We start from the raw sequence: 14,565 nt of genomic DNA on the forward strand, positions 1-14,565 counted from the left end.
ATAAGGCAAGTTTTTTAAAGTTTTACTGATTTTAGAAGGAAGTTCTTTGAAATTCAAAATGATCATATATTACTATTCAACTAAAAGAAAGAATAATTTGTGTTTAATTTATAATGCAAAATATTTGCATCTCAGTTCTAGAAATTATCAGTATGCAAATGACCAAAAGCAATGTAAAGGTACAAATAACAAAATAATAAATTCAATCCTCAGAGGATTCATAATAAAAAAATAATAAATAAAAAAATAAAATAAAATATGAGATACAACTTAGCTGTTTAAACAAACATCCAAAGATCTAGAATTTTTGATATTTTGATATTTTAAAACAGTTTTTAAAATAGCATTTTAATATCTGGCTCTCAAAGAAGTAGCCAATAGACATAGACATTAAGCAAGAAGAGAACATTTTTAATGAAAAGCCCAAAATGCTTTAAGTTAGGTTTTATCTTTACACACATATACAATTATTTGGACTTACACCAATGTTTACTAATTCAACTAATTAACAACTTCCTCTGTATATAGCTAATATTTTTTTATAACATGATCAACACAAAAGTGAATCTTTAATTTAAATCTCCTAAAAGCAAAGAGCTAAACTTGTCCAAGTATAATGAAAAATATTATGTAAATATTTATTTGTGCTCCTCCTTGACAATATATAATGTAACTTAAAAGTTAAAAAAAATAATTTCAGCAGTCTCAGTTGCATATGCATAATATCTTATCACCTCATACTTTTACTCTATTGCAATGTCAACTTAGGTGAGTCTTTATTATGCAAAAATAGTTACCTACAGTTATTTATATTTAATCTCTAATTAAAATTATCTTAAAATGTTTTACAGGCCTTTAAGTTCATCATGTCTTATTTTGTATATAATTTATAATGTTCTTTTATTCATGTTTAACTAATTCATTACAGATTAAATTCCCCTACACAATTATCTTGATTACAAAGCTAGCTATATTAAGTTGTCTAAAACATTTAAAAATATGTACAGAATGTTGCTTCTGGCCATAAAGAAGTAACAGGAGCAGGATTTAATCCCCGAGTTCTCTTCTACACACATACACACATGCATACAAAGATACACTTTAAAATACTCGAAAACTGGTCATATAAACTACATCTTCAGACACAGGAAAATAAGCAGGGCTGACTATAATTCCTGAAAAAAGAAAAATTGAGATGAGACCTATGACTGGCCCAGTTTATTACCCTGGAGGCAATTTCCAGGCTTTTGCAAAGGAAGGAAAATGCAAACAGCTTGAAACCTTGCTAAGTTGCAGGGGTGGGGGGCGGGGGGGAATCAGAAGCATCATATGGAAAGGGAGGGAATTAAACAGAGAGAAAACTCTCCCAAAATGTAACAGAGACCTGTTGAATCCTTCATGTCAGAGGAAATTGCCTGAGACTTAAAAAAGAATCACTGGAAAGTATAAATTTCATAATTCCCAGTACAGCACACAACTAGGAATAATTTATGTTCCCATCAACCAGAAAGCAAAAGTAGAGTCTTCAGAAAGATATGACCCTAGGAAAGAGGTAAATAAGCCTTCAACTAAAGGCTGCTCTTTAAATGTATTTTTCTAAATGTACTATTAGAATTAGGGTCTGGGTCAGTCAGATTCCAAAACCCAAGATCTTTGTATCACACAACATTGTATTAAATATAGCAGATATCACAGACCTTAGAGAGAAAAGAAGTACAAGAAAAAGCTATGTTCTAAACCACAGAATGACAGTGAAACTCTGAATGGGTATTTTTTTGGAAAGGAGAAAGATTAATCAGTATGACATGTTATTTTTGCACTATGGCACATATAATTTCCCCATTTCTATTAAAATATAATTTAGTTCTATCATCTTCATGGAGCCATTCTTCATCTACCAGGCCTTGATCTTTCTCTCCTCTGATCTATTATATGATATAATATTTAAAGCAATTATGAGATAGCATAAAACTTATTATACTGCTATATTTGTATGTATATTAATAAGATTACAAGCAGCATGAGAACAAATTTTATATCTTATACTCTATATTCCACATGATTTAAATGTCCCTATGAGGAAGGAGGAGATATTTATGAGGACGTAGGAGAGAAGACAGAAGTAAAAAATTATAGGAAGAGTAAAAGGATTAATGGAGGTTGGCTGTTTGCAGAAAAAAAGAGAGAAAGAGAATCCAAAGAAACACATAAGTGAGAGGAAAAATATATAATGCAAAATTTTTTTTTAATTTTAAAGTAAAAAAAGAATAAACAATAAAACTACAATATACTATTCAGACATCCCAGTCCTCAATAAACTGATACATGAAAAATTCTTGGTTTCAAAAATGGTAGAAATGTGAGAGAAAAAAAAGAAAAAGCAAACAAGAGAAAAAAATCTTGATGAAAAATTGAATAATTGTTTCCATTGGAGTTCAAAAGTTTCTCAGCTTCCCTTTTCAGCAGGTAGGTAGAATTGTCTTGTACATGATGCTAGCTCTACCCTCAGGATGGGCGGAGTTGCTAGGGTAAGAGACAGTCCTGGAGGTAGAATTCCTGGAGGCAGGGTGTAGGCTTAGGTATGCTCCAGTCTCTTTCCTGGGTGCAATTAGTCTGGAGATTTTAAGTTAGCACAGCTCCAGGACCCAGCAATTGCTGATCCACACTAGAAGCCTGCACCCCAGGAATCTCCTTGGGCTCCACTTATGTGGTATAAAAGCTTGTTCTGAGCCCACTACTTCACCTGAAGACCCCACGATTCCTTTTCTGATTTGGTCTCTGAACTCAAACACTCTTGCCCTTGCCCTTTCAAATTCCCAGTCAGACGCGTCACTGCCAGATTGAAGGAAGAGGGGAAAGCCATGTGGGTTTCCCATGACCAGTATTCCCCTATGTAAACCTCCTCCATGCTTGATTTTCTCCTGGTCACTTAGGCATACTCTCTGACACACCATGTGGGTTTGCCTGGCTTCTTTTTTGAGCCAGATTGGGGCTGAGTCTGCCAGTAATTGGCTCCCCTAGTTGTCAGCCCCTGTGCTGTGGCTCAAAATGATTCCTTCCACTGTCATCTGTGTACACCACCAGGAGAGAGATGGTGGCTTCTTTCCCATACAAAGATACTGTGCAGCACAGATTACTGTTTTTTCAGGGAGTGACTGTGATCTCTAAACTCTCCATACCCCAACATATCTCAGTCTTCCAGAGAATGGGTGTTCCTTTAGTTCCTTTATTGCTTTACTGAATTCACAGAGGGACTATTCTGGTTTATGCCTCCAGCCGCTGCTGCTGCTGTGGGGTTAGGGATCTTGACTACTTATTTTATTTTATAAGCTCTCCTGAGTCCCTGATCTCTTTTGAGTGTCCAGTATTAACTTCTAGTAAAATTCCCCCAATTCTTGATCATTGACCCACCTTGCTGAAAAGAGCTCCCTGTCTGCTTTTCTTGGTTCATGTCAGAGAGACACAAGGGAAGCAATCCCTCTATTCCAACATCTTCTCACAGATCTCAGTAATTTTTAAAATCATAATAGGCTCTAGAGAACAAAAAGTTTGAGTACCATTACATTATATTATGTTATAAAGAAATACTCAATAGAAGTTGATGACAAGCAAAAGTGAGCAGAAATGCACCACATTTCTTTGTTGAAAAGCTTTTATTTTCATTCACATTTCTCCTAAGCAAACAAAAATCATTCTACAACACTCTTTATACCTACATGCCTTCTCCTGAACTTACTCTATCTTGGTACTTATTTTTCCCTTATAGGAAGGGTTTTTTTTTTTTAAAAAAAAAAAAAAGGCAGAAGCATTAGGAAGGAAAAATATAATTCCAATTTCCTTTTTCTATACATATTTCTGATTGTACAGAATGCGGACAAAATATTAAACTACTGTAACAACTATTAAAATGCTAATAAAAAATGTACTGAATGCTTACTATGTACTAGACACTGTTCTCCATGCTTTGTATATAATACATTCTAAATTACCTACTAATCATATAAAGAAACCAGCAGATCCTAACCAGATTTTTCATTCAGTGGGTCCAGGGTAAGCCTGAAAACCTGTATATTTAACAAGCATTGTGGATGATTCCAATATAATTCCTTCACAATATTTGAGACTCTAATTCACAAATAAAGAGACTCTAATTCTGGGCCTACAATTCTGAAATTAATAGTCAGGCAACTCCAGACAAATAATTCATCTCTGGCAATCATATCTAGAATAGATGATTTCTCTAAAGGGCCTTTCATCTCTATCATTTCATGTCACTAATCTCAATTTATAATCCAAATTAGGAATCCTAGAGATATACAAATTTGTGAGAAAAACTCTCACCACCCCTGGGTCAAACCTGGGATTAGGTGGTAGATGGATATAGTTTGTATGGGAATGAAGGGATAAGCAAAGAAAGAGGCAACTCTCAGATGAATTTACAAATTCTCAAGACTGCAGTAGCATTCAATTACCTACTACCACTTCCAATATTTGGTGGGAATCCCTCTATGGGATAACAAAATAATATAAGAAGGCTGAGAGGAAGGAGGCAGATTACAAAGGAGAAGATGCAAGCCTCAGGCATATTATAAAGGTACAGGCTATTTGGGGGTAGAGATGGTAGAAGGTAACTTATAAATAAAACATCCTACACATATTTTGTTCATGATAGAAGGAATAATCCATAGTGTAACTGTCAGTTTTTTGTTTAATATCAAAATTTAAAACAAATGTTTTTTCATTACATTTTTTAAAATGTGCCCAAGTCTCTTATTCCTTTTTATGCCCTATGATTGGAAGTCAGGATCCAGGTCTGGTGGGACTACATCATATACCTCAATACTTACTATGATACTTAATGTGCTGATATCTCTCTCTCCCTATAGACTGTGAACTCCTCAAAAATAGAATTTATAGGGGCTGGGGTTGTGCTCAGAGGTAGAGTACGCACCTAGCACAGGTGAGGTCCTGGGTTCAATCCTTAGTACTACATAAAAATAAATAAAGATATTGTGTCCAACTACAACTAAAAAAAATTTAAAAAATAGAATTTGTTTTACTCAGCCATTTTTCCTAGAGCATAGCACTGTACAATGATAGAGATGCTCAATAAGTTATTTCCAAATGAATGACCTTCCAAGGGTCAGACACAATATCTTTCTTCAAGAAATACAACTTGTACTCAGATATCTTCAAACTAGTATTTACGTAAATTGAAAATATATGAACATACTGTCAAGTCTAAAATGAGACTTTCAGTTCTTACCTTAATTAGCCACTCTAAAAACGTTAGCCATTTCCTTTCACAACTATCACCTTCCTTGGCTTTTACAGTATAGTTAGTTCCTTGTCTTCTTTATTCTTCTATGGTAACCCTTTCTTAGTCTTCCTCAGATCCCCTCAGAATGATATTACCTAAAATTCTATCCTTAGTCCTATATTTGACTTCCTCTAAAACTCTTAGGGTTGCCTTGTTTAAATCAGAGTTTCTCAACCTCAGCACAACTAACATTTTAGACCAGTTAATAATTTGTTGTAGGAGGATACCTTGAGCATTAATAGAATGTTTAGCAGCATTCCTAGCCTCCATCCACTAGATGCCAGACGTGATACCAATTATGACAACTAAAAATCTCTAATCATTGCCAAATGTCTCCTGGGAGTCAAAATCACCTCTGACTGAGGACCACTGACCTAAACTAACAACTTCAAAACACACATCACACACACACACACACACACACACACACACACACACAACTCCCAAATCTGTATCTTTAAATTAATCCAAAATCACCTCTGACTGAGGACCACTGATCTAAACTAACAACTTCAAAACACACATACACACACACACACACACACACACACACACACACACACAGAACTCCCAAATCTGTATCTTTAAATTAATCCTCTCTCTTGAACTCTAAACTCATATCCAGTCACCTGTTGACATTCTTTGGATGCCGAATTCAACAAATCTAAATTTTAATTCATCATTGTTTTCCTTAAATTTGTTCCTTTTTCCTATCTTGATAAATAATACAACCATCTACATAATCATCTAACTCAGAAACCCAAAAGCTGTCCTAGGTACATTTTCTCAGTTAGTTCAATGAATTGACAAGCCTCATTTATTCAATCTCTTTAACAGATCTCAATTAGGTCCCTTCTTTTCCATTTCTACTATCACAGACTTGAATCGGGTCTCACCTGGATCACTGCAATAGATTTCTAACTGGCCCCCACTTTCCATCTCATTCTATTACCTTTCTACAATGCTGCCAAAGTGATCCTCCTAGAATACAAAAAGGATAGTATCACTGTGACTTTTAATCCATGATCGTTTCTTATAAACTTTGACACAAGACAGCATTTATGAAAGGACCTCTGACTATCTCTCTGCCCTCCCCTCACTTGTGCAACTCACCCACAAACTTCTACCTTGACCATGCAGAACAGTTTGCATTCTGCAACTTTTAATATCTGCTATTCCCACTGCTTGGGATGCCATCCTCACTTCTTTCAACTGACTCCTATCTTACCAACTTTTCAAAGTTTAGCTCAAGAGACACCTCCTCCAAAAAGTCTTCTCAAAGTTCCAGAGAGTTACCATCTCTGGGTTTACAAAGAACCATTCTTATCTTCTATGATAGCTGTTGATGACACTTAAGACCACCCACTGTCTAGTGTGTGTATTATAAGCTCATGAGAACAGGGACCAAATCTTTTTTTTTTTTTTTTTTTTAAAGATAGAGTGAGAGAGAGAGAGGGGGGAGGGGGAGAGAGAGAGAGAGAGAGAGAGAGAGAGAGAGAGAGAGAGAGAGAATTTTCCAACATTCATTTATTTTTTTTTTTTTTTTAGTTTTTGGCGGACACAACATCCTTGCTTGTATGTGGTGCTGAGGATCGAACCCGGGCCGCACGCATGCCAGGCGAGCGTGCTACCGCTTGAGCCACATCTCCAGCCCGGGACCAAATCTTATTTGATCTGATAGCCAAAGAACAAAGTATTTCTCATGCCTACTATCTAGAAGATACTCAACAAATGTTTGTTAAATGAACAAAAATAATGCCTCCTTCATTTTTTATCAAACTGTATATTTTAAAGCTAGATTTAAAATATGCATAGTTTATACTTTTAAAGGCAACCATTTTTATTTAAGCCAGTGCTAATTAAGTTGCAAGTTAAAAGATTTTTTAAAATGCTTTACTTAAATATGTGTGAGAGAGTATACTTTTTTGCCACTGAATCCAAATTTTTTTTTAGTTGTTGATGAGCCTTTATTTTATTTATTTGTTTGTTTGATTATTTATTTATTTATATATGTGGTGCTGAGAATCAAACCCAGTGCCTCCCACATGCTAGGCAAGCCCTCTACCACTGAGCTACAACTCTAGCCCCATGTGATAAACATTTAAATGAAAATAGCCCAAAAGATTCTTCCAATGCCTATGGTACCTACTAATATACCCAAACAGAACCATCAGCTTTTCCTGATTACTAAAAGCTAAAGTACCTCAATTTTTCATTATAATTCATACCCAGATGTGACAGAGTACACTTGCTATTTGAGGCTTCTGGATTTAATGTACAATACATACTATCATACTGTACAAACATTTGCTTGAAATAAGAAACCAGATTACAGAAAGATCAAATGACCATCAGTTCAAACTTAGCCGCTATTATTAAAGTCCCAATCCCCACAATACTACTATACTTAAAACTGACCAGTATCACCTATGCAGCATTACTTGTTCCCAATGAGCACCATTCTTAAAGAAGTAAGGTTTCCAGTTCTAGACTCTGTTGTTACCAAATTTTATATATTAAAAATCAAAAATTATCAGATTGAAAGAATAAAACCAATAAAAACATATACATATATATTTATACATATCTTACTGAAAACAACTTTGAAACTAAATATTTCTAAATATTGCTCAAGTATCCCTCTTAAGTATATACTCCCTTGACAAATAAAATTTTGAAATGTATTGGTTTAATAGATTTGGGGATCATTCCATATTCTCCTAAAAATTCAAGATATCAAAATATAGATAGAATAGAATCCTCTATCTTCTTAAGTGCCTGCTATTGTGTCATAGCATCAGTCAATAAAGAAGGTATTCACTGAAATAGCTGTCTGGATTATAGAAGAGTTCAACTTGTCACCCCCATGTATCAGGGGTGCCACATGTGCCATCCAGACCTTCTTAGACTCACTTGCCTGTCAATCCAGCTGCCACTGTAGCAATCAGCTCTGCATAGGCTATGATCACCTCACAGAGAGGGCTATAGGGCTGCAGCTCACTCAGGCCTATACATAGTGCACTCCTTACCTCCCATTCAGAAACTTCCATGTTAACACAGGGAGGGGACACCATGAAACATCATAGGTCCCTGCTGGGCACTCACATATATACAACTTGGAAATACAGTTAAGTTATTAACTCCCAAGGTGAGCCTTTGGGCAATGGGAGACAAATTTTTACTCCTTTCTCCCCAACAGATTGTCTTAGGTATAGCACAAGATTATATAGGCCCAGGCAGTCAAGCAATCTGTCCTATTCAGCAATAGCTAGTTTGAAAACACATTTTCATATTGGCTCTCCCTCCTTTCCTTCTTTACTCCACTTTTGCACTACCTAAAAAATTAAAGTGCTTGAGCTCTGCTTTCTGGGGAAGCCAGTTTAAGACACCTTTTACTTCAGAAAAGTTTGTGGTTTGTAAACTGCAAGGAAGATCCCTATCCCATTAAACTTCAAGCTTCTATTTCTGCTTTCATTTTCTCATCTGAAAAACCTCAGAGGCAGCAGAATAAAACTGAAACCTTATTGTCACTGATTCCTCACTCACTACTTCTCCTAACCTATTACAATACTAATCTCAAGAATAAATACTCTCCAAGAGGACTTAATATTAGTTTCCTTGTACTATTTTAGCCTAACAATAAGGATGGTCTGAGGAAAGAATAATGAAGTACACTGGCCTTTTAGTTCCTTCTCTTTTTCACAGTTGTTCACAGTCCCAGACCTGGAATTCTCAACAATATTGCTTTTCATCATGGTGAAAATTCAGGCCGCAAAGGACCCTATCTATAAGTGGGCAGAACGATACTAAACAATTCAAAACTAAAATATAAAATAAGACTAGCATTACCCTAGCATATGGAAACAGCCTGAAAAATTATTTTATTCCATATAATATAATGCTCAACAGTCAAATTAGTAACCATACAGATTTTTTTCCTTTTTCTTTTTTTAAAGCATCAGGGTGGTGGAGCAATATAAGACAGCTTCTCAAGTATATCACAACAATTAACTACTGAGCTAAGATTAGCTCAGTGATAGAACATGGCGTACTGTACACAAGGCCCAGGGTCCAATCTCAGCACACACACACACACACACACACACACACACACACAAAAACACTACGAAGATAATATATTTAAACTGCCTTATTCAGAAAAAAATCAAATTAAGTTATTTAACACATACAAAGCAGAAAATTATGCAGCAACACACATGAAATGAAGCAGAAGTAATGATGTTATTCATTTATTCAAGTAAGATTTATTGCACTCATGTATATTATATACCAAGCATTAGAGAAACAAACCAAACAAAAAGCCTCCACTCTGTGGATGTTGCATCCTTCAGTAGTTTAAAAATATATAAACAGATAATATCAAAAAAGTCTATCCTTGCAATTGAGATAAGGAAGTAGAAGAATCAGAAAGACTCTATGGAATAAGAAATGTTAAAACTAAATTCACATCTTCATACATGATTTGGTGTCAACATATCTTATATACAAACAGAGATATGATAAATTGTGGCATAAAGGTGTATTAAGAATTGTAATGCAAAAAAAATAAGAGAACTCATGTATAATGGCATAATTTGGCATGAACATACTTTATATACAGAGGTACGAAAAATTGTGCTGTGAATGGATAATTATGATTGTAATGCACTCCATTATTGTCATGTATGTAAGAAATTTTTAAAAATTAAATTTAAAAAAAAAAAAAGAAAAGAAATGTTAAAACTAAGTCCTGGCCGGGTGTAGTGGCGCACACCTGTAATCCCAGAGGCTTGGGAGGCTGAGGCATGAGGATCACAAGTTCAAAGCCAGCTTCAGCAAAGGTGAGGTGCTAAGCAACTTAGTGAGACCTTGTCTCTAAATAAAATACGAAATAGGGCTAGGGATGTGCTCAGTGGCAGAGTGCCCCTGAGTTCAATCCCCAGTACCAAAAAAAAAAAAAAGAAAGAAACTAAGACCTGATGACTGGAATGATTACAGTGGGAGCAGAAGAAGTAGAAGGCATTCAAAACAAAGAGAATAAAGCATGTGAGGTCTCTGAAATAGCAGAGAGATGGGTATGTTATAGAAGAAGAGTCCCTGTGACTGGTGGTCACTGAGTAACAAAATAAGCTTGAAATACAGACTTTAGAGTTTAGGTGACCTTAAAAGAGCGCACTATAGGGATACGGCTGCATCAATGATTATAGCGGCACAATTCACAATAGCTAGACTGTGGAACCAACCTAGATGCCCTTCAATAGATGAATGGATAAAGAAAATGTGGCATCTATACACAATGGAATATTATGCAGCACTAAGAAATGACAAAATCATAGAATTTGCAGGGAAATGGATGGCATTAGAGCAGATTATGCTAAGTGAAGCTAGCCAAGCCCTAAAAAACAAATGCCAAATGTCTGCTTTGATATAAAGAGAACAACTAAGAACAGAACAGGAAGGAAGAGCATGTGGAAAAGACTACAGTAAACAAAGACGAATGGGGGGAGAGAAACGGAGAGAGAAGGGAAAGCATATGGAAATGGTAGGAGACCTTCAAGGATACATAAAATTATAAGAGGCTATGAGGGGCAAGGGGGAGGGAAGTCCTACTCCCTCTAAGATTGTCCAGCTCAGTCCAAGAACAGAAGAATGCCTAAAAGCTGGTCTATCTCCCTAAAACCTGAACTGCTGAAAACAAGTCATTCACAGATTTTCTTTATTGTAAATTAGGTAATTTTTACATTGCATTGTGTTTTCTGGAATAGAGAGTGTAACAGGATAAATTAACATGATAAAATGAAAAATGTCAAAATGATGCCAATTAGTATAATGGCAGCAGGTTTTCTTAAGGTTCAAAAATAATTCATAAGTTGGGTTTTCAAAAATCCACATTCTTTTGAGTGAATGCCTAAATCATTCAATTTATTTCCTGAGGAACTTAAGATCAGCTTGTCAGCACAAAAAAGGTCCCCCCCACCCCCGCATGCTTTCCAAGATTTCCAGTATCTCATCTTTACCAGAAAGCCTACTTAATGGCAGCCAATTTGCAAACATCAAATTTAAGATTAAGGCTTCAGTAAAACAAGAAGAAAGAAATTAAAGTTCACTTCAAGTATTTACGTTGGCATAGACTGAACAGACTACTTAAGAAAAGGCTGACACTGAGGCTCTGTTCTGCCATCACTCATGGCTGCATGCACCACTTCTCACATCACTTTAATCAAGAGATAGGCATAAGGACTCTATCATTTATAGTATACAAATTCATTACTCCTTTGTGAAAGTTTGTCAACTTGGCTCATGTCATGTATTTGCAAACTAAGTATGTGTTGCACTAAAAGCCAAGGACAAAGAAACTAGAATAACAGCTTTTTAAATATATATTTTCATGAAACAAGAAAACAACTGCTGAAGTTAATTTTAGTCACTAGATCTTTAAGCTTTCTTCAGAATGTTACAGAGAACTTCACTTTCTCATACTGAATTATCCACATTTTAACATTATAATTTACTCCACAAATAAACCACAAACAAATGCACTGAAAATAGCAGACAATGTCTAATAACTTTTAATAACAATAAAAATAATACTTCTATTACATAGATAATCCAATAAATATCCATAAGTAAATGTGATCATTTTGTCCCTGACTCATGCAAAATAAGAAGCCCAATATGAAACCAAAAAAAATTATTCAACTGTATTCTCTTATTATGATTACAAATCAATTTTATTAAACCAATTTGACATAAAATAATTTTTCAAGAAAAATTAACAGTTTTTCCAATTTTTCATTTTTTTGATCACAGAATTTTCTTATTCTTAAAATTTATATATGATAGCCTTACAAGAAAATGTAATAACAAAAACAGTAAATATAAAAGATTTGTTCAAAAAATTACTTCTTCCTCTTGATGGCACCAGTGTTTAGGGCTTCTGTGAAAATGCTTTAGGAAAAATCTGATAAAAATCTGTTTGAAGAAAATAATTTTCATCTGTCCTAACCCAAATATATTTTCTATTCAAATATTTCCAATACATCCACACATTTAATGGAAAGAGACTGATGAAAATCTATCATATTTGATCATTTACTATGTGCCAGAACTTACCAAATACATTACACTTATATTAATTCTCATAGCAATTGTTAACCTATTTTACACATAGGGAGTGTCAAGGTACTAAAAGGCTAAACAATTTACTCATAGATACACAGTCAGTGCCAGAGCTGAGATGCAAACCCAGATAGTGTGGTAGCATATCTGATTTCTAAATCACTATACTATATGATGTATAATGTACACTTGGTATCTGGCACAGTTATGACACTTAGTAGATACTATATAAAAGTCCAAGTCTTATCATAATATTTATCTCTTCTTACTTACTTTGTGATAATTCTGGATTTCCTTTCAGATTCATCATTTTTGGAATTGAAGGACCATACACATCTACATCTAACAAACCAATGGCCTTTGACTGTAAGAAAAAAGAATTTACCATAAGATTATTCCCATTCTTCATCAAAGATAAAGCACACAGTAATAAGTCAGTCTACGGAAAAGAAAAATTGTAAAATATTTCAAAATCATAACCTAAACATTCAAAGCAACATTAAGTGAAAGCATAAATTGCTAAGGGTATACATTTTGATTTACTAATATCTTCTGGATAACTGTCTAGAAAAATCCAGTCCACATGTTTATGTTTTGTAGTTTAGGTCTCCCATCTACTCCATAAGCTTTACGTTTTGTAGTAAGTCTCCCATACAGCTGCAAGATGATTAAGACTTTTTGATCTAAGCATGACTTTGAGAACTAAGAAGTAACATGCAAACAAAGCTAAAATAATGATTTACTATGGCAACAAAATCCCAAGAAGATGGAGCTTTAACTTTTGGAAAATCCATCTAACACATCAAAGAATACAAAATGAAAAAAGATCATGGAAACAAGACCTTCACAAAGTAAGTGAGAAATTTCTAATGCAGATCTGGCAGAAAAGAAATACAGTGCTAACAAGGATATTAGCCAACATAACAGAGATAACCTCTTACATATAAGAAACAGTCAAACATGACTGTTTATGAATCTGGAGGATTCATAAACAACTAAAAACTGTTTTGTTTGATAACCTATCCAGGTGCCAAAGGGAAGAATATCTTTACTTGTCTCTGCTAGCTGCCAGTTAATCAGCAGCTTAATCAAGGAACAGAAAACAAAATTCATTATTCCAAAATAAGTATTTCTTGTTTTCCCTCTCCCCCAAATCAATCTATTATCAGTCTTTCTCATCCACAAGAAACCATAATGCTAATACTAACTATATATTTCACCAAGTCTCACAATTCTCCTCCCACTCTCTACATATCCTGCCAAGATAAAACTCTGAACCTCTTACCAAAAAAAAAAAAAAAATTTAATTTTATTGTGCATATCAATTATACAGAATAGGGGATTTAATTGTGGCATATTCATACAAACAAATAACATAATTTGATAATCAATTTCATGACCCAGTACCTCCCCTGGCTCACTTTTCCTCTCCCTAGCCCCCTCCTTCCCTTCCTCTACCCTAATGGTCTCCCTCCTATTTTCATGATATCTCCCACCCTCTTTTTTCCTCTCTAGTTTCCACATATGAGAGAAACATATGGCACTTTTCTGAGTCTGGTTTATTTCACTTAATGTAATGTTCCCCAGTTCCATCCATTTTCCTGCAAATGACATAATTTCGTTCTTTTTTGGCTAAATAAAACTCCATTGTGTATATATACCACATTTTTTATTCATTCATCTGCTAACAGACACTTAGGCTATCTATAACTTAGCTATTTTGAATTGTGCTACAATAAATGTATCATGCATTTAGAGATACACAGGTTATCTCTAAAGTATGCTGTCTTTAGTTCTTATGGATAGATACTGAGGAGTGGTATACAGCTAGATCACATGTGAGTTTCATTTTTAGTTGTCTGAAGAACCTCCATTCTGATGTCCATAATAGCTATACCAATTTACATTCCCACCAATAGTGTACAGGGGTTCCCTTTTCCTGCATCCTTTGCCATCTTTATTGCTATTTGTGTTCTTGATGACTGTTACTCTGACTGGAATGAGAAGAAATCTCAATGTAGTTTTTGATTAGCATTTTCCTGATGGTTGGAGATGTTGAATTTTTTTTTAAGATAATTGGGCATGTAGGGTTTGTCAGGATGAACCCAACTACTATGTGTAACCAT

General features: G+C 34.8%; 1 protein-coding gene across 1 annotated transcript in view; it reads right to left on the bottom strand.

Moving 5' to 3' along the window:
* The window catches only part of NUBPL (NUBP iron-sulfur cluster assembly factor, mitochondrial), a 232,470-nt gene that overhangs the window by 162,076 nt on the left and 55,829 nt on the right, over nt 1-14,565 (bottom strand). The window contains exon 4 of the mRNA XM_081293295.1: nt 12,713-12,803. Within this exon, the coding sequence (XP_081149421.1) occupies nt 12,713-12,803 (91 nt within the window). The remainder of the gene's footprint in view (nt 1-12,712; nt 12,804-14,565) is intronic.

This window comes from Spermophilus citellus, assembly GCF_964194105.1.
Source record: "Spermophilus citellus genome assembly, chromosome: 4".
Taxonomy (NCBI): domain Eukaryota; kingdom Metazoa; phylum Chordata; class Mammalia; order Rodentia; family Sciuridae; genus Spermophilus; species Spermophilus citellus.